At 35.7% G+C, this 20,454-nt stretch overlaps 3 protein-coding genes across 4 annotated transcripts; all 3 read left to right on the top strand.

Moving 5' to 3' along the window:
- The first annotated feature begins 1,298 nt into the window (after nt 1–1,298).
- LOC107699890 (52 kDa repressor of the inhibitor of the protein kinase-like) lies at nt 1,299–6,759 on the top strand. Of its 2 annotated transcripts, XM_016501314.1 has the most exons (5): nt 1,299–1,556; nt 3,736–3,856; nt 4,014–4,121; nt 4,260–4,296; nt 4,541–6,758. In XM_016501314.1, the coding sequence occupies exons 1-5, from the start codon at nt 1,468–1,470 to the stop codon at nt 6,430–6,432; spliced, it is 2,247 nt and encodes a 748-aa protein (XP_016356800.1). In that variant the 5' UTR covers nt 1,299–1,467; the 3' UTR covers nt 6,433–6,758. The 2 variants fall into 2 exon arrangements, with proteins under 2 accessions (XP_016356800.1, XP_016356801.1); XM_016501315.1 differs by lacking the exons at nt 1,299–1,556; nt 3,736–3,856 and having other exon boundaries at nt 4,038–4,121; nt 4,260–4,300; nt 4,541–6,759.
- A 3,315-nt stretch (nt 6,760–10,074) lies between these two features.
- Nucleotides 10,075–14,618, top strand: LOC107699881 (microtubule-associated protein 6 homolog). The gene is made up of 3 exons (XM_016501305.1): nt 10,075–10,082; nt 10,151–10,367; nt 13,111–14,618. Exons 1-3 carry the CDS (start codon nt 10,075–10,077, stop codon nt 13,315–13,317), a joined length of 432 nt encoding a protein of 143 aa, XP_016356791.1. The 3' UTR covers nt 13,318–14,618.
- A 1,996-nt stretch (nt 14,619–16,614) lies between these two features.
- Nucleotides 16,615–18,506, top strand: LOC107699880 (histone H4 transcription factor-like; the record flags this gene model as incomplete). The annotated part of the gene is made up of 6 exons (XM_016501304.1): nt 16,615–16,642; nt 16,714–16,870; nt 17,020–17,246; nt 17,972–18,083; nt 18,159–18,311; nt 18,432–18,506. Coding segments are annotated over exons 2-6 (718 nt in total), but the record flags the coding sequence as incomplete, so codon positions are not given.
- Nucleotides 18,507–20,454: the final 1,948 nt, after the last annotated feature.

Here is a 20,454-nt window from a genome sequence, read left to right as displayed (position 1 = left end):
AAAATTACTAGTACCTTTTCAATTTTTTTTCTAGATATTTTTCTTATAGTGGACTAACTGATCAACAATCGCAGGTACAAGCTACTAACAAGGTGTATCATAGATGAACAGTTATTAAGCTATTATTATTATTATCAAATTGAACAATCGCAAATAGCAATAACTTAATTCATGTGAGGTGTGTACTGCTAGGTAACTTTGGTTTCCTCTTTTTGTGAAATTTAGATGGAAAATGTGTGCCTTTTTATTGTTTGAGTCACTTATCAAAAGTTGCTAAAAGTAGGCAAATTAAAATGTAAAAATAGCTAAATTTGTTGCTAGGTGCTTTTGGAAGAAAAAGCTGCTAGGGTAGTCTAAAAAAAGTTGCTAAATTTAGCAACAACATTTCTATATATGTATGTATGTATGTATATATATTCTGATTACTACTGTAAAGCTGCTTTAACAATCTTCTTCTTCTTATTATTATTATTATATAACTATGTCTATAACTATATTTAGTGGAAAATGTGTGCCTTTTTATTGTTTGAGTCACTTATCAAAAGTTGCTAAAAGTAGGCAAATTAAAATGTAAAAATAGCTAAATTTGTTGCTAGGTGCTTTTGGAAGAAAAAGCTGCTAGGGTAGTCTAAAAAAAGTTGCTAAATTTAGCAACAAAATTTCTATATATGTATGTATGTATGTATATATATTCTGATTACTACTGTAAAGCTGCTTTAACAATCTTCTTCTTATTATTATTATTATTATTATATAACTATGTCTATAACTATATATAGAAATGTTTATTTCTATATAAATAAACATAACTAATGTGTAATCATTATTTATGTGTGAAAAACATTCACATCTGATTAAAAGCGTTTTGAACTGATAGATTATATAACACATTGCAACATAAACTGTTAAAAATGTAGGAAAAAATCCCTAAAAATTTACATAATCTACAAAAGGGTCATTATGTGTTTCAAACAAACGAAAGACAGACAGAACTAACGTTATACAAGAAATATTTCAAATAATATAGTTAATAGTTTATTTTTATTATTTTATTTATCGTCAAAGTAAAATTTAAAAAATGTAACCCTACAAATCTAATACTAACGCACATATATATTTAATCCACAACTTCACAATATATTGATATTAGTATGCTTAGTTAGTAGTAAGAGCTGTTCACTCGAGAACCGTTTGGAACGAATCAGGTTTTGTGAACCGGTTCGACTGAATCATTGAAAAGATCCGACTCAAATGAACAATTCGCTAATCGCTACTGCTTTCAGTATGGCTGGTGCATTATGGGATCGAAACGAATTGCATTGTGGGTTGGCACGCCAATAATACTAGTGTTTCATACTTGCGCGCCTTGTTCATTTGTGCAGTGTTGCAATAATTGTATTAGTGGCATCATAACTAATAGAGTACCTAGAAAGCTTTGAAAGGTTTTCATCAGACATTAAATGCATAATGCCAAATTTCTGTGCCGCTCCGAACTGTACCAGGAAAAGCACCCAGTCCGATTTAGCTTTCTTTAGGTTTCCAAGGGATCCAGAGAGGTATGTTTTTTTTTTTGTTTTTTTTTTTTTTTACAGCTTCATAACATTATCACTGTCGTTCTGTGCTTAAATGCCGTTAATTAAACCTGACGACTGAAATGAAAGTAATGCTTCCGGAGGAAGATTTCTCAGACACAGAGCTGAAGTGCAGTTAGTGCACCGGTGAGGTATTTTTTTTTTTTTGTTTTTTTTTTTTTTTACAGCTTCATAACATTATCACTGTCGTTCTGTGCTTAAATGCCGTTAATTAAACCTGACGACTGAAATGAAAGTAATGCTTCCGGAGGAAGATTTCTCAGACACAGAGCTGAAGTGCAGTTAGTGCACGACAAGTGTCAGTACGAGGCTTCTCCTATTTATACGTTTGACTGACTGTGATGCTATAATGTAATTTGCTAAAGTTTTTGGTGAATAATTTGTCAACAGAAGTTTAGATAGTGTAGACAGTTTTTCTGCTATTTAGCTGAATATTTTGAATTAGGGCCATTCTACAGAATTTGTCCAAACTGCTGTCCCACAACCAAAAAACACATTTAAAAAGCATTTAAGTATTCAAATCTTAGATGTTTACTAAGATCCTTCTATTATCTATTGAAACCCACAATAATATTTCAAATATCACTAAGCTTAATATATATAAAATCATCATTTATTGGGTACTTTCAACTGGGAGGTGGCTGCCCCGAACCCTAACCTCTTAATTTAAATTTATGAAAATTATATTGAAATAATTTTAGTATTTTTTTTCCATTGTTGTTTTTAAAAATATATTTTCTATTCTTTTAATAAGTGAAGTTCAAAAATATTTATTTTATATTTTCTTTGTAAATTATGAAACTTTGTTAAATATGTGTCCTGCATTTTCCATGTCACTAACGGTGACGTAAAACAATGCATGTTTTAGTCCATTTGCTGAGACTGAACTACACCCCTACATTTATGATCAGGACATATTTATGTGTCTCTCTCATAGCTACAGGGTGAGTAGATAGGCCCATCATTTTGAGGTAAATGTGTTCCAAAGTCTGAAAAATCTGTGTGTAACTCTAAGGAACGTCACTACCGAACAACTTTTTTCTGCAATTAAGCACACTTTTTTGGGAGTTATTCCATATCATTTAATTTTTTTGCGTGTACAACTGTTCAGAACCGTGCTAGCTAACCATGTGCTGATTAGCATCTTTGAGAAGTTCAAAATTATCTAAAATTGTCACTACCGAAACAAACATTTGGTGGAGTTTCGATAGTGAGATCTTTGTTTTTTTGGGTGTTATCCCATAAAATTGTCACGACTAAAACATATCATTATTTCGGTAGTGACAAAAGGGAACACATAATCCTCATATTTGGGGGAAATAAACAAATTTGAGTACAGTTACTGTCACTACCGAAAATGTGCAGTCACTACCGAAACATGAGATGTTTTGTCAAAAATAAAGTATACTGAATTATCAACTAAGATGATAGTTTTTTGTTCAATGTATATTCAAACTAATGTATCCTTAACTTTTAAATCAGTATGATCAACTTTTTGCCTTTTACAAATAAAAATTGAATTCAAAATACAACAAATCTCCTAAATTACACTTGAAATATTCTTAAAAATTTAATTGTTATTGATTTACCTCTCGAAAAAAATTTATAAAATAGCAAAAAAAAATATTTACAATGTAGATGTAAGCAAAATCTTAACAGGTCAATATAACTCTTCTGATGAAATTATTATTACTGTGTTTCGGTAGTGACAAATTTGGGGAGAGGACAAATATTCCAAAACTTTCTGAAAATACAATATGAGAATTAACTGCACAATTACTAGAAATGTGTACCTTGGATATTATACAATTTGCATACATTATATTAGTAATATACTGTAGTGTTTTGTTGCAGGTGTTGAATAATTCTCACCTCTTCTAACTTGTTAGAATTTTATAATACAAAAAATATATTGTTAATCAAAATCCAGTGTTTAAATTGGAGAGAAAAAGACCATAATATAGCTGCTACAGTAGTTTTCATCAACAAAACATATGCATATAAATGTCAGACTCAGCAGTGTACAGTGTTTTTTTCATTTGTTGTTCAGTTTTCTTGGCTAAACCGGTGAATAAGTGTTTTCTACAAAAATGTTATGCAAGAAATTAGTCATTGTGTATTTCTTAAAACTTTATTTGCACAGATGTAGGTTGTGGGTGGAGAACTGTCGCCGGGCAGATCTGGAGGAGAAAACTCCGGATCAGCTGAACAAGCACTACCGACTGTGTGCAAAGCACTTTGAACCAGCCATGATATGCAAAACTGTAATGCACTGTAATTTGTACTTTACAATTGTTGTTTTAAAATTATAAGCATTTAACATTACTCATAGTACAGGAACCTTAATGTTTTATCATATTATCTAAATAGTTAAATAGTGTTTTACAATTATTACATAAGGATTGTTACTGTGTTTTTCAGAGCCCTTACAGGACAGTACTAAGGGACACTGCTATTCCCACGATTTTTGATTTAACCAGCCACCTCAGCAATCCTCACAGCAGACATCGCAAACGCATCAAAGTTCTGGTAGAATTTTTTTTTCTCATCGCAGTTGTTTACTGCAAAGTGTCATATTTCACATTGTTAATGATAAGTCAATAAATGTAACTTTATAAATCAGCACAGTAGTTATAAAGTGACACTTTCCATTCCTGTTTTCCTCAGACAGATGAAGAGGTTCGGAAAATCAAAGAAAGAAGATGTAAGTAAGATATAGTTGATTATTACACCGCTCTGTGGAATACTTGATTCTGATTGGTCAATTGCAACATTTAGCGGTCAGATCATTTTTTAATATTCGCCTTTGCCTATGGCAGCACTGTGTATCACTCTGCTCATCTGGCAAGCTGAAACTGATCAATTGATTAAACTGTTTTCTTACTAAACTGATTAAAAATGTAGCTCTGAATGATCATTGCTTTGAATGTTTGTGTCTGTTTCTTTAGTGGAGTCTTCAATTGAACAACTGCTCTCAAAAAAAGACTGTGATGCTCAGGATGACAGCGAGAAAGCCGACGACATCCCTCAGCTGACGCCTGAGCAAAAAGACCTGAGAGAGTTCTTAAGGTCTTCCTTTGAAGTCATGGTTTTGATAGGAAGGCAGAACTTTCCATTCAGTTGCAATGCAAGAGAAGATGAGATGTGCTCTAAGGAGGAGGAACGGCTTTTGACTACAGGCAGCTTTCAAGCGCTAATTGAGAACCGTATCAATGCGGGTGATGAATTTCTTCGGAGGAGGTTTGAGGCAGCGGCTGTTAATGAGGAATATTGTTCGGCCATCCAGCAGAGGCAGCTGCTGGAGGTCTGCGAGAGATGCGTCCGTGAAGAGATACTTCAGCAAGTCCGAGAATACCGCTTCTTTTCCATCATCACAGGGGAGTTAGTAGAGTTCCCAGAAGGAGAGCACCTTCCCATATTCCTGCGCTTTGTAGACCAGGCAAACACGCTCAGAGAGGAATTCATAGAGTTCCTCTCGTTTGAAGGAGAGGAGGTCACTGTCGCTAAGAGATTGGAGACTAGGTTGACGAAGGGATGGGGCTTGAGTATGGAGCACTGCAGGGGACAAGCACATGCGGGGTCTGGTATAATTGGCACCAAGATGAAGGTCATCGCTGCCCAACTCAAGGAGAAATATCCCATGGCGGTGATCACGCCCACTTCCACCTGTGCACTCAATGTTCATCTTGCTAATGGCATGCCATTGACTGGAGTGCAAGATGTGATGTCCATTCTGAAGAAGACGAATGCGTTTTTTAAAGCGTCTCCGTTGCTGCAGAGCGAACTTGATAATGCTGTCTCCATCCTGTGTCAGGGAAACATAGAAAAAGAAAACATTCTCAAAGAGGACTCGCGTTCAACCTGGACTGATCTTCATAATGTGTTTGAGATGGCCGTCGATTTGATGGAGCCGCTTCTGCTGTGCATGGACAGCATACACGACAATGAGGATCTGAAGTGGAATGGCCAAATAACCAGTGACGCTTACGCCATTGCTGAGGCCTTGGCGGACTTTGAGTTCATTGTGACGTTGGTTATTTTGAAGAACGCATTGTCTTTTACGAGAGCTTTTGGTAAGAACCTACAAGGAGAAACCATTGATGTGTTTTTCGCCGCCAACAGCTTAACAGCAGTACTGCATTCATTGCACGAGGTATCGGACAATCTCGAAGTATACCATGAATTCTGGTTCGAAGAGGCGGTCAGTTTGGCGACTGCAATGGAGATCCCAGTGAAAGTCCCGAGGTTGTTTCTTCGGAAGCAACAGGCAGTGGAGACCATGGAAATACAGGCGGAGTCGTTCTTTAAGGAGTATCTCACTCTGCCGGTTATGGAGTACATCACGCAGGAGGTCAAGGACATCTTCTCTGAGAATCATCTCAAGGCGCTCAAGTGCTTGTCTCTCGTCCCCGCAGTCATGGGCCAAATGAGGTTTAATACCTCCGAGGAGACCCATGCCGACATTTACAGGAGCGATTTGCCCCATCCAGACACGCTGCCTGCTGAACTACATTGTTGGAGAATAAAATGGAAACACAGAGGGAAGGAAGTAAGCTTGCCATGCACCATTCACAAAACCCTTCAGCACTCTGATGTGAAGTTCTTCCCCAACGTTAATGCGTTTTTGAAAATATTAGCCACGTTGCCGGTGCTGAAGCTAGATGGGAATCACGGTGAAACCGCCCAAAGACGCTTACAAGCTTACCTCACAGACACTGCGGTACACCAAAGATGTAAGAATCTGGCTGTGCTGAACATCAATTATCATATAAAAACAGACCTGGAAGAAATGATTGAGTGTTATTTAAAAACTTACTCAGAAGAAAGTGAGAGTGATTAACAGGTCAAATGTATAGACTCTCCGAGTTTCAACTGCAAAAATCTTTGAGCTGGAAATGAGTTGTATAATTGTTTTGCATACCATTTTGTAATTACCCTTTGATTTTCATGACAATGCCAATTGTTTATTTTCATGTGTCTTTTCCCCCTGGAGAAATATAGTACTATTTTTACATTTGTGAGGACCTTCAAAAGATTCACCGTGTAAGTATCTGCAATTTGCAGAGTGGTCTTGCATTTTGTTTGCTTGACTTTCTTGACTTCACTGATAAATGACAAAAATAACTTTGAAAATCAACCATTAAAGACATGTTTGTGTTTGTATAAACTGGTCCAAAGTGTAAATAAAATGAAAGCACTTTTGATGCTATCTTCTATATAAGGATGTCATTTCTTTCTACTGTCACAGGGTATACACTACTGCAGCTAGCCTATAATATATATTTACTTGGTAGCCATAAAAAAAGGTCCCATTAGTTAACACTAGTTAATGCATTAAATAACAGTAAGCAAAACAGTTGCTACAGTATTTATTCACCTTTGTAAGTGTTATTTAATAAAAATACAACTGTTCTTTGTTAGTTCTTCAGGTCCATTTAATATTAATAGATCCATAATATATTAAAATATACATCTTTTAATTTTAATAATGTATTAGTAAACATTGAAATTAACATTAGTTAAGGTAAATACTAATACAGAATTTGATATTCATTGCTAGTTCATGCTGACTAATGTATTTATCCAGTGTCAACAAATGAAACCTTAAGTGTTACCATTTACTCTTTGGGAATGTATTGGTATATTTATTACTATGAAAAACAGGCACTGAAACAGGTTGGAAATTCATGTATCAATATTGGTGGTAATTGCAACAACCTTCTTTAACCAGATTAATTTTAGTCTTGCTCCAGTATATCCAACTAAACAGTTTCGCATAAAAATACAAAAGATGCACTGCACTGCTTCATGCAGACAGCATTCTGCCTCCTTCTGTATCTTTTTTACACAATGTGGTAACGAATGCAACCAAAATAGTTATATTTTGTGAGCACCATCGGTTTATCGAGATCACTGTCTTTAATAATGTTTAGTAAATATTTTGTAAATGCAATAAAACCTATTTGCAATGCAAATGCCAAATGCTTACAGTGCATGAATAACATCTGTTGCTTTGTATTTAGAGTCAATTCCACTTTGGTCCTCAAGAGAGCAGCATTTGCAAGTATGTATTTTCTTAAAATAAATGATGCCATTTTAAACTACTTTAGTGTCAATAGATGGGTGGGTTCAATTACAATACAAAGGTTTGTTAATGAGGGCGTACTAAACCTTAAATCACATTTAAATCACCAAGGAGCTGCTGCAGGTCTCATATTGATTCAAGCGGGTTTGTGTCCATGTGCGTGTAAATTAAAAGCAACAACAACAAAAAAACTGCAAAATGTACATTGTTGCCATACTTACTTTTCATCCCACTACTGATTAGAGGGAAAAGACAAAAGAGTGGAAATTTGAGGATACAGAACAGCAGGCAAAACAGATTGTGCATGTGTGCAAATAATCTCTCATCCAAAAAAATCCATTAGAAAGGCTTCCACTAAGGTTTCTGATGTCAGGTTTTTTCTTGTCACTTTTGCCACTTTGAAGTCTGCTTCTGGAATTTCTGACATATTTTAATTGAGGTAAGGCATTACTTTACAGTTTGGCCATGCATTGTGAATGCAATGTAAGTTAGATGGAGAGCACTGGGAGCATCACTGGATATCTGCACTGAGCTAACTGCCCCACCCCATGGGTTACACAAGGAAACACACATGCACATGCAACACATGCTGCTATCATTGCAGGCACCACTAGATGGTATGTTGTACACATGTAAGAATGAAAAGAACAAAAGAAAAGTGGATGTAGCTTCATTCATGCAGGGTGGGTCCGATATCCACCCCAAATTTCAAAACCATACATGCATATCATGTTTAATTGGCCAATAGCACCTAATAGAAAGTTGCAAACAATACAATATCACAATTTGATATGGTAGTTAGGACATATATTTTGCACATGTACGTGTTTTTAATTTATTCAATAATGCAATTTTGTTATAATCATTCAGTACTTAATTCAAACTGAGACCGTTGTCCCTTTGGCATATGTGCTCATAATTGTATAAGACAGTAAATCTCAATAATACATATAGACGTTTTAAATATTGTAAATGGCAGTTGTATCTGCATTATTATATGTTTTTATAGTTGACAACTGTAAAATACACCAACAACTCGTTTTAGAACCGTATAGGCTATGTCATATGTTATGAACCGGTCTTCAGATCAACAAGTCCCAGAAACATGTAGCGTTCGCTGGCAGAAATGGTTGAAGTAGTGGGTGGATGTGGATGTGTTACAGTCTTGAAATGGTTAAATGAGCGACGTCTCCACCCGATGCTGGCCAGGCGCTGACGGCTGCAGGTGATAGTTCACTCCGCAGACCACGATGCCAACAATGTCCCTGTCTAATCACTTTTACATTCATTTTAAGTAAATATTATATGAAACTGTTCTGTTGCATCATTCTTTTGCTTTCATTTCATTGTTGCATTATGTATATGCATTTTATCAGCAACTTTATTTGTAATCCTGTTTTCTACATATCACCATTTAGAAACTCAGTAAATATATGCTTATTTCAACTGTAAACTGTTCTTAAAACTCATAAAACCCATACATATTAGCAGACAAATATTTCCTGATTACCATGAAATGATAAAATTGATAATCAGCTCCCTTGTTGGGGGCTGCAATTCTGTATATTCTAGATTTGGGGGAACCAACCTTAGAACTTGTCATAGAAAAGCCCTCATTTATACGTCAATCTGATTATTGGGTACCTTTCTATTTTAAACCAATATTTAGTATATCAGATCACTGCAGCTAATGTAACCTTATCTAAGCACAAGATACAAGGAAAGATTTAGATCCAGTCTTTGAAAAATATCGAGTCACCAGTGTAATTTCCTCTCTGTGGGTGTCTGAGCTTTTTTCCCCCCACCAAAATATGTCGAGTCATTCTTGAGTTTTCAGATCATTTTGTGCACACTCACTCTGCATAAAGCTGTAATACAACACCTCAGTGTCCCAATTAGTTTGTCCTTATTTCTTTACAAGGCATCTGTTTTGGTAGAGTAATTATGCTGAATATTGACTTTACTAACTCAGGTCAGAACCTCAATTTTAGATGGCATCTAAATAAAGCATATACATAAGGGAAGTCGTGGCCTAATGGTTAGAGAGTCGGACTTGTAACCCAAAGGTTGTGGGTTTGAGTCTCGTATCGGCAGGGATTGTAGGTGGGGGGAGTGAATGTACAGCGCTCTCTCCCACCTTCAATACCACGACTGAGGTGCCTTTGAGCAAGGCCCCGAACCCCCAACCGCTCCCCGGGTGCCGCAGCAAAAATGGCTGCCCACTGCTCCGGGTGTGTGTTCACTGCTGTGTGTGTGCACTTTGGATGGGATAATTCCGAGTATGGGTCACCATACTTGGCCACAAGTCACTTTCACTTCACTTCACTACATTACCTCATGGTTGCTGATCTGTTATCTTTTGTCATGTTATTTGTTTTAGTCTTCTGACAATGAACAATGAACCAGTTTTGATTACGCTATGTATAATTATTTCAGCCTAAGATTAATTTACAAAATCTCTGTGTTTCTCTAGGACGGAGTTCAAGGCTTATAGAGGTGTCAAACCAGTGAAACTCATCAAAGCGAAATCTCAGTACAAACTCCTAGTGGAGGAGAAGACCAACCTGGAGACCAGTTATAGTGCCACCTTTAAAGGAGAGCAGGTCAAACCTCATGCCACAGACAACAAGCTGTTGGAGCGCCGTCGGATACGTAGCCTGTATAGTGAACCAAGCAAAGAGTCCAGCAAGGTAGGGTGCTTTCTCAGGTGCCCTCTTTTATTACCATAGTGATGAACTCAATAATGTCAGATATGAGGGTTATCATCAGAAACTTAATTATACTGTGAGAGGTGAAATTGTAATGCAAGATTATGAATTTTTCAGAAATATTTTATTAATATGAGGCTCCAACATCTGTCACTCTAATGCTATCAGTTCTGAGATAGTTCATCCATTTATTTACCCTCATAACATTCCATGCAGTGTTATTTTAGTATTATTTGTAAACTATTATAGTTATTTTCAGATTTCAGTCTAAGTAATTTTATGTGCTTTTGTAATTTTTATTAGTTTTTGTTAATATTTCTATATCATTTTATTTTATTTAAATTTTTGTTTCAATTTTAGTTTTTAGTATTTTTAGAACTTCAATCTAAACATTTTATTTCAGCTAGTTGTGGACGCAAAATTTCTCATTTGTTTATGTTTAAGTTTTTCATCTGATATTTTATTTTATTTTGTTTTATTTCAGCTTTATTTTAATTTAGAACTTCAATCTAAACATTTTATTTCAGCTAGTTGTGGACGTAAAATTTCTCATTTGTTTATGTTTAAGTTTTTCATCTGATATTTTATTTTATTTTGTTTTATTTCAGCTTTATTTTAATGAATGAAAACAATTTTAATAGTTTTAGTTAACAATAACAACACTGACTGCATGACTTATTTTCTTAGGAGACGTTTTGAAGAATTGTACTGGTTGCCATTTGCCATGCCATTAACCCCCATGGGTATGGGACGTTCCAGCTTAAAAAAGAAGGCAAAAATACAAAAAGTGGCATTTGACAATCTTCCCAGCCAGTGAGCTATTAACTGCTGTGACCAGATCATTGAGTCTGTGAGTGGAATCCGAGAACCAGATCAGTCGTGAGTCATTCTAAGTGGATCAAGATCCAGCTTAGAGGAATAGCTCACCCAAAACTGAAAATTTGCTAAAAATGTCCTCACCCTCAGGACATACACGATGTTTGTTTCTTCATGAGTTTGTTTCTTTATCAGAACAGATTTGGAGAAATTAGCATTACATCATTTGCTCATCAGTGGATCCTCTGTAGTGAATGGGTGCCGTCAGAATGAGAGTCCAAACAGCTGATAAAAACATCACAATAATCCACCAGTAATCCACACAACTTCAATCCATCAATGTCTTTTGAAGTGAAAAACTGTGCATTTGTAAGAAACTTGCAAATTTCTCCAAATCTGTTCCAATTTAAAAAATGTCCAAATCATGGATGTCCTGTGGTTGAGTACATTTTCATTTTGGGGTGAACTATTTCTTTAAAAGAACGATTTGTTCATGGATCGGACATCAGGGGCTTTATTACAGAAACATTCTTACTCAGAATCTCTTTCATTAGAACATTTCGAATATTAAGTAAAGAATTAAGATTTCTAGTCCTGAGTAGTACATGCTTCAAAATTTCTTCATTCGTCTTCCACAGAAGAAAGTAATACTAGTTTGGAAATAAAAATAACTGAATTTTCATTTTTGGTCAAATTATTCCTTTTTAATGTAAAAGCAAATATGTTAAACAAGGAGAGTTTTTTTAGTGTTGATGTGCATGTAATGTGTTGATGTAGCCCCTCCCTCTCTCACTCTCATAGGACTGTTCTGACAGTGACAGCAGCTCTGTTCTGTAGTCAGGTGTGTTCAGTGATTCTTTTGGACAGCATGGATCTAGAGTATTTCACCATACAGCTGCACCATCACAGAGATCCTCAGTGGGATCAATTCGGATTAAATCCCCTTCACAATGAGGATTTTCTGAACACTACGCTTTTTTTTTCTTTTGCATGAAACAATAGTATCTTCACTATCAAGAGGGGCTCTATTTGGAGTATGCAGAACAAATCACATCTTGTTTTAAACACTTCATCTGCATTGAGCACATTCAATAAGGTCCGAAAATCACATCCTAACACGTATTGCTGTCATGAGATACTAACTTGTATGCCACAGTACTAATTGAAACATGATTCACATTTTCAAAATTCTTTTATTGACATCATTTTACACTGGAGGGCCAGTGGTTGTGTTCCGACTGTAAATTACACACTTTTCCTGTTTATTTATTTGTTTCCTAACTGTATGGCCCTCAGAAGGTCTGAGTGCTTACCATAAAGGTTTGTGGGTAAAAATGACAAACTACATTACACTACTGTTCAAAAACTTCGGAAGTCGGAATGATTTTTAATGCTTTTGAATTAAGTCTCTTTTGCCCACCAAGGTTGCATTTATTTGATAAAAAATACAGTAAAACAGTAATATTGTGAATTATTATTATTATTCAAAGTAACTGTTTTCTATTTAAAATGCAGTTTATTCCTGTGATGGCAAAGCTGAATTTTTCAGCTGCCATTACTCCAGTCTTCAGTGTCACATGATGCTTCAGAAATCATTCTAATGATATATTTTTTTCAGGATTATTTGATGAATAGAAAGCTCAAATGAAATAGAAATCTTTTGAAATTTTGAAATAGAAATCTTTTGTAAAATTATAAATGTTTTTAAAGTCACTTTTGATCAACTTGCTTGCTTGATTAATACATTTTACTGACCCCAAACTTTTGAATTGTAGTGTATATGGTAAAAGTAATAAAGTATTTTTATTTTTCATGTTTATTTTTAAAAACAAACAGGAATAGTTAAATTATATATATATTTATCAGTTTGGAATAATGCACCAAAATGTCTAAATTTTTGTTTCTGTAGGTGGAGAGGCATAATATATCACTTTCCAAGCCAAAAAAGACAACAAGCCATAGCAAAACAATGAAAAAATTAAAGGAGAAGCCAATCGCTGGGAGTCAAGCTGCCAAGAAGAAAACCTCAGTGAGCAACCAGGAGCCAAAGTCAGAGGGAGGGGTCACCAAGAAAAGCAAAGAAATTATCAACAGACTAGCTGAGGCAAAAGATTAAGTGCACTTTTGTGTTTGGGGGGGGCGGGGGGTTGGGTTGAGGAGGCTATACGGAATAGAGGACTCTCATCCCCTTGTTCATGACCTTACTCTAATGGCCCGACTCTGATGGTGTCTTTACCTACGTATTGTAGTGGATCAAGGCTTGTCTGCTTGATTTGTCTTGACTGTGTGGCCACTGTCCAGTCTATTATGAATCTATCTTTGCTTTTGCCCTGTGTCTGCTCCCTTTCCATATACATCAATAGCTTTCTCTGTGGCAAAGATGGTTCATGGATCCTTGTTGCATGCTGCCTCTGAGCAAATGGCCAAATGCCTAGTTATTATATAAGATAAGGTTTTTGCTTTATCTTGCATTGAAAAATATTTACTGCAAAAATAATGGTCTTTTCTTTCAAGCAATCTAATTCAATGTGATATGGACTTAATTTGAAGTATATGGACCATTCTAATTAGATGCACCAATAGCATTGCTCATACACTAAGATGTAATATTTGTCACCACACATTTGGATTATAACAGTGTTGTATTCCTCGCAAACGATCAGCAATGAACACAAGAACGTCTTAACATCTCAAACTGCATGTTTAAAGGTTGTGTGACAGTGTTACACCTGAAATTAGCAGTTAGGAGCCTCACACGTCAACAAGAGTACCATGTTTAACAAATGAATATGATCCAGCTTCACTTTTAAGATTAAAAAAAGAGTATTTCAGATCTTTCGACAACAGTGCCAGTCATTTTTAAACAAACTGAGGCATGGTCTCTCTTAAAATGTTATTGTTACCGTGTAGTGTAGAGCATTATGCTATGGAGACATATTTACGCTTAGCTTGCTCTGCTCTCAATAAAGCAACATTTAGATGCTATGTCATGCTATGTAATAAGAGAATTTACTGATGTAAACCTAAAACTGCCTGCTTTCCTTGCATATGCTGTAATATGGATGATTGAATTGGGAAGAATGCTGCTAAGCATACAGCTGAGGTCCATGTGATTGACAGACCGAAGCATGCCCATCATAGTCATCTGTATGTTAATCATCATTCTGACCCGATCTGAGGGGTGAGAGCCCTCTCAGTGTAAATCTACAGCCTCTTGGTCCCGAGCTCCTCCTGGGTTGTCCTACACGTGCTGTGCACACCATTCTAGGTGCTATCCTCAAGCTATGCTTTCCATAACAGTAGTGCCTGTATATTGAGCAACATAGGGCCATCAGATGTCCAAGTGATAATTCTAAGTGTGATGTGCTTGTGTTGTGAGCTTGCATTGAATGAAATTGATTAAAATCCTTAAAGCAATACATTTGCGATGTGGTTTGTGACATCGAAATTTCATGGTTGATAAATCTCGTGGCATCATGTTTTAATGGAAAATGGCCTCATGCAATATAAATCTTTTAACAGAACAGGAAATTGTAATTATTTATTTAAAACACACACACACATGTATCTATGTGTGTGTCCACAAATGTATGTGTATTTAAAAAAAATTAAATTATATATTTTACACAAATCAACACAAATCTTTCGATTAAACAGGAAATTGTAAGTAATTATTTAAAACACACACACACATGTATCTATGTGTGTGTCCACAAATGTATGTGTATTTAAAAAAAATTAAATTATATATTTTACACAAATCAACACAAATCTTTCGATTAAACAGGAAATTGTAAGTAATTATTTAAAACACACACACACATGTATCTATGTGTGTGTCCACAAATGTATGTGTATTTAAAAAAAATTAAATTATATATTTTACACAAATCAACACAAATCTTTCGATTAAACAGGAAATTGTAAGTAATTATTTAAAACACACACATGTATCTCTCTATAATATACTATACTATAATACACTATATATGTCCACATATGTGTGTGTATTTAAACACACGTGTGTGTATATTCATTTTTGTATTGTTTTTGTATTTGTTTTATTGTATTTATTTTAGTTCTAAACAAATTGGTTCTTTGACTTGAGGGCCTTTTCTACACATGACTGAAGCATACTAGAGAAAAACTGATCCACAATAATTATTTTTTTAAAGAGACAAAATAAACTAATTTATGTGATGCTATTGATAAAACTAAACGAATCTTACACTTTAAAAACACAGATGGGGATGGTGGTGCTGCCGGCCTTCATCTCAGAAAAGAAACATTGCAGATTCACTGGACTCCAAGCAGCGACTCAGTCGTCCTCACAAAATTCAATAAATAATTAAAGTCTCAAGCTCTGCATAGTGTTGGCTGCACGAATACTGTTTGGGTGTGGTATAGTGAAAATGAAGACAATGGGGCAATGTAGCTTCAAATCAAAAATGTGAAAAGCATCAATGAAACTCATTCAAATGTACAACATCCCAGCTCTAAAGGTAGAGAACAGCACAAAAATGTCACATTCTTAAATCCAACTACTTCTAATCATATTTCAATAAACATTAGAATGAATTGCCCTAACATCTTTTTTTTTTAATATATGAAAACATGTCCTCACGTGCCCCCCAGTGGTTATTTTGAGTGCTGTTATTTTAAATGCATTTCTCCCACTTGTTTTTCTATTTTGAAACATAAATAAAACCAATAAAAATGACATCTATTGATTATATGCATATAACATAATACCAGTAACAAACTTTGCAAATAATAAAAGCAGATCATTTTATTTGATGTTTATGAACTCCAATAATACTAATAATTGTATAATATATGTTTCTTCTTGTTCTGTCCAAATATACTGTAATGCACTTCCACACCGTTGTAAAACTATATTTACTTTAATCTTTCTGAAATTTCTCATGTCAGCAGAAAGATTCAGGCAGGCTTTTATTTTGTCTGTGACACGGAAACACACGTCACGAGTCACGACCGTCTCCATCCTCTCAAACAAACAAATTACCCGCGTTCCTGTCTGTCTCCTCGTCCGCTCAACGGACATGAAGTTTTAGGCAATTTACTTTTCCAAACAACGAAGCAGTTTTACAGAACAGAGTCCAGTTACTCAGTATATTTTAAGACTATGTAATTTTCCTTTACACTGATGACTGAATGTGTGCGCGCGCTTCTGAGCCTCGACCAGTTAATAAAACTGAACTCGCAACTGATCCTCAAACCAGCCCGTGGCTCATTAACATTAGAGTAAGTGACTTTAATCATTCATAACCTCTCTGGCAGTATCAGGGTGTTGTATTGAGATTTGTTGGCTTGTGTATGGTGAAGTAAACGACAAGCACTCGACCTTGTTTACATCACGAGTAATTAAACGTTTGTTTACATCGCACGAGCTGACGTCTTATACTTGTTTTAAAGGCACGGTAAGAGTGTTGTCATTACTATCTTTAGTATTCTGAAGCTTTTATTGATGTAGTTGTTCGCCTTCTCAAAGGTTAAGATGGCAAAAAGAAGAAATGTCTCTAAAATAGTGGTGGCATGCGCGTGGGTATCATGCACTTTCAAGAGTCAAAGCATGGAGGAGTTGAGTGAGCATATGTCTCTACATCTGAAAGAGCATCTTGGGGAAGGAGATGCAATGGAGGAACTGGGTAGGACATTGTAATGCATGCATAAGTAGACAAATAAGGCAGATCTTTAATGCAGTGTTTGTGACAACATTTGAATTGTTTATAAATCGTAGTCAGTGCATATATTAGGACGATTGTGTTGTGTGTGTTTGATATCTTGTCTGTTATAGAGGATTATCCATGTCTATGGAGGGGCTGTGAGTTCCTGGCGATGGGAAGCCAAAGTGAGCTGATCGCTCATGCCCATTTCCACATCTTCCACAGCAAGCTGAAATACATTGGGACTCAGCTTCTTGAATCCCACCCCGAACTGCCTAGTTGCACTCAGGATCTTCACAGCAACAGCCTAGTCCCAGATGTCTCTGAGGGGTTCGTCTGTCAGTGGCAGCACTGTGATGTTAGTATTGTAGCATGTTGACTTCTGTTTTACTTTAAAGGAATAGTGTACCCAAAAATGAACATTTGCTGAAAATTTACTCACCCTCAGGCCATCCAAGTTTTTTTTTTTCTTCATAGGAACAGATTTTGAGAAATCACTTGCTCAGCAATGGATCCTCTGCAGTGAATGGATGCCGTCAGAATGAGAGTCCAAACAGCTGATAAAAACATCACAATAGTCCACAAGTAATCCACACAACTCCAATCCATCAAGTCCTCTGTCCATAATATTGATTTCTCGAGTGAAAAAATTTGGTCTTGCCTGAATCATTAGAAAAATATTCACATTTTAAGTGCCGATTACAAACAAAAACAGTCCTAAACAAATATGTTAGTGGATTTTGATTTGAAAGGACAACAGGGGATGGACTTTTTCCACTGGAGGAAATGTTATTATGAAGTATGTACAGGCATTTTGGCCAGAACTGATGGTTTAAAGTTAAAGATGAGTATGTTCTTTTTGACGGCACCCATTCGCATCAAAGGATCCATTGGTGAGCAAGTGATGTAATACTAAATTTCTCCAAATCTGTTCCGATGAAGAAGCAAGCTCATCTACATCTTGCATGGCCTGAGGTTGACTACATTTTCAGCAAATTTTAATTTTTGGTTGAAATATTCCTTTAACTTAGACATTATATAATGAGCTTGTCTATTATTTATTTATTTATTTTGCTTTATCAGAGTTCATTTAATAACCCTGAGTGGTTCTACCATCATGTTGACATGCATGCACACTGCACTGAGCTCCAGCCCCTTCCTGATCGACAGCAGGCTCTTTTCTGCAGCTGGTCAGGTAGGCGCTGAAAGCAGGAATGTTTCACCAGTGTTTAAAATGTTCCTATGTGAAACATTTTTGCTCTTTTTGCAGACTGTGATGCTTTCTTTAAAATCAAGTACCGCCTACGTGAGCATCTGCGCAGTCATACACAGGAGCGGCTGGTCGCTTGCCCCACCTGTGGCTGTATGTTCTCCAGCAATACTAAGTTCTTTGACCATATCCAGAGACAAGCAGAACCAGAAGGTCAGTTTATTTAGGATCGTTTCTCTTCACTCGCTGACAATATAGCAACTCTGATGTTTAAGAATGTCCATTAAATATCACTTAAGTCTGTAGTTGTTTTATAAAGACATTTTATTACAGATTCTCTTACATGTGGACACTGTGACAAAGCATTTGCCAATGAGAGGCTGCTGAGAGACCATGTTCGTCAGCATGGTGAGTTAAAGCTTGATAAGTAATTTAAACTTTTGAGATGGGGATAGACAATATATCAATACCATATCAGTTACTGGCTGACATTAGAGATTTAAAGGGGTCTTGAACTGCATTTAAAAATATATATATTTTTTTTTGCATTTTAATGTGTTTTTTAAGAGGTGCACTTATAATGTTACTATGATTTTTACATTAAAAATTGTCAGAATTTTCAAATAAAGGCATTTTCTGCCTAGATTTTAGCCCTCTGATTTGAACGCTCTGCTGGAAGGGTGTATGGGTGTGTCTGCTGTGAGACTTCAATGGAAACGCCCATTGCTATGATTAGCTGCCATACAAAATAAGTATTACATGTGGAACTCTCTCTAAAACTTTTACTACATTTTTACTATTACAGCTGTTGAGATTAACTAATCATGAAAAGTGTTGATTATAGCATTATATTTAGATCTACTCCCATCACATGAAAGGTTCATTGTAGTAGATGAAAGACTGTTGAGCGCATGAATGCTGCGATCTTGTCATTGCAACATGAGATTTGCGCTTTCACGGATGCTTTTATCATAACTACCAGTGCAAACATGATGTAAATAAGAGATTCATTGTGCAGTGTAGACTGCACATAAATTGATAATAAATTTGCGCTGTGTGATTAACAGCTCCAGCGATTATAAAGGGAGCATTCTTTGATCTTTTCCGTATATAATTTAAATTTAAATAACATTATTTTCATGCTACTAAGAGAAACAACATGTAGTAGTCACTGGCTTGATTTGCTGATGCATAAACAGCAATAAATTATTTTGAGACGAAGAACATCTGACTGTACATGAATCATTACATATAAGAAATCACTGATCGCAGATTAAGCATTAGAATGAACACAGTTACTTGCATGTTGTGGTAATCCTGTTGGATCGGTGTCTTACAGTAAAAGTCTGTTTGCAAAGCCTGCGCCAAAACTGCGACTGATTTACCAAATAATCTTCAGTGAAATGTACCGAACAAACAAATAATGCACTGAGACATCCACATATTTGAAAATAAATAAGCACTTTCCTAGGATTAAAATCCTTTGGAAGGTAATGTTATTTTTAGTCTGGTGAACCTGTATTGCTCTTCTCTCCTTATCTCACTAACACTCCAGTGGGTGGGGCCAAAGGCGCAATGATCTGATTCTGCAGCGGTGGTCTTTCGCTGCACTATTATGTCATAAAGTGGCAAAATCTGAAACAAGTCATTTTCTGAGCTTGGTTTCAATAAAAGCTGTTTTTGGACTGACGAGGAAGTTTTGAGCTCTAAAACTTACAAGAAGTTTTTATAGTACAATGACCTTAAAAGATCAAGGAAAATTTGAGGTTACACTTTACTTGAAGGGGTGTGTATAAGACTGACATGACACCTTCATAATCATGACATGACACCTACATAATCATGACATGACACATGTCATGAATATGAAGGTTTTTTATGCGTGTTTATGACAACTGTCATTAAGTGTCCATTTGCTCAGTTATGTAATTTTTAATGCAAAGATGACATTGTTTGAGATGTCTTTGTTATGGGCTATGGTTAGGGGTAAGGGTAGGGTTAGGTTAGGGTTAGGTCAAATAATGTCATATTTGCATTAAAAATGACATAACTGAGCGAATGACACTTAATGACAGTTGTCATAAACATGCATAAAACCTCCTTCATATTCATGACATGTGTCATGTCATGATTATGAAGGTGTCATGTCAGTCTTATGCACACCCCTTCAAGTAAAGTGTTACCAAATTTGATTTCTCAATTCATGACCCCTTTAAATTTATTGGATATGAAATTGTGCATGCACATTTCCTGATTTTACATTTACATTACATTATAATATAATTTACATTGTACATTATAATGTAATTCTAAAATATAGATTTTAGTTTTAATGTTCTATATATATATATATATG

This window comes from Sinocyclocheilus anshuiensis, unplaced genomic scaffold (genome assembly GCF_001515605.1).
Source record: "Sinocyclocheilus anshuiensis isolate Anshui unplaced genomic scaffold, SAMN03320099.WGS_v1.1 scaffold891, whole genome shotgun sequence".
Classification (NCBI taxonomy): Eukaryota; Metazoa; Chordata; class Actinopteri; order Cypriniformes; family Cyprinidae; genus Sinocyclocheilus; species Sinocyclocheilus anshuiensis.
This window is presented reverse-complemented; position numbering and strand designations above follow the sequence as displayed.

Bases quoted from the DNA above. Each gene is read 5' to 3' on its own strand.
- LOC107699890 (XM_016501314.1), top strand. From the start codon at position 1,468: ATGCCAAATTTCTGTGCCGCTCCGAACTGTACCAGGAAAAGCACCCAG. The intron at 3,857-4,013 runs GTAATGCACTGT...TGTGTTTTTCAG, and splicing joins CAGCCATGATATGCAAAACT to AGCCCTTACAGGACAGTACT. The intron at 4,122-4,259 runs GTAGAATTTTTT...TGTTTTCCTCAG, and splicing joins GCAAACGCATCAAAGTTCTG to ACAGATGAAGAGGTTCGGAA.
- LOC107699881 (XM_016501305.1), top strand. The intron at 10,368-13,110 runs GTAGGGTGCTTT...TTGTTTCTGTAG, and splicing joins CAAGCAAAGAGTCCAGCAAG to GTGGAGAGGCATAATATATC.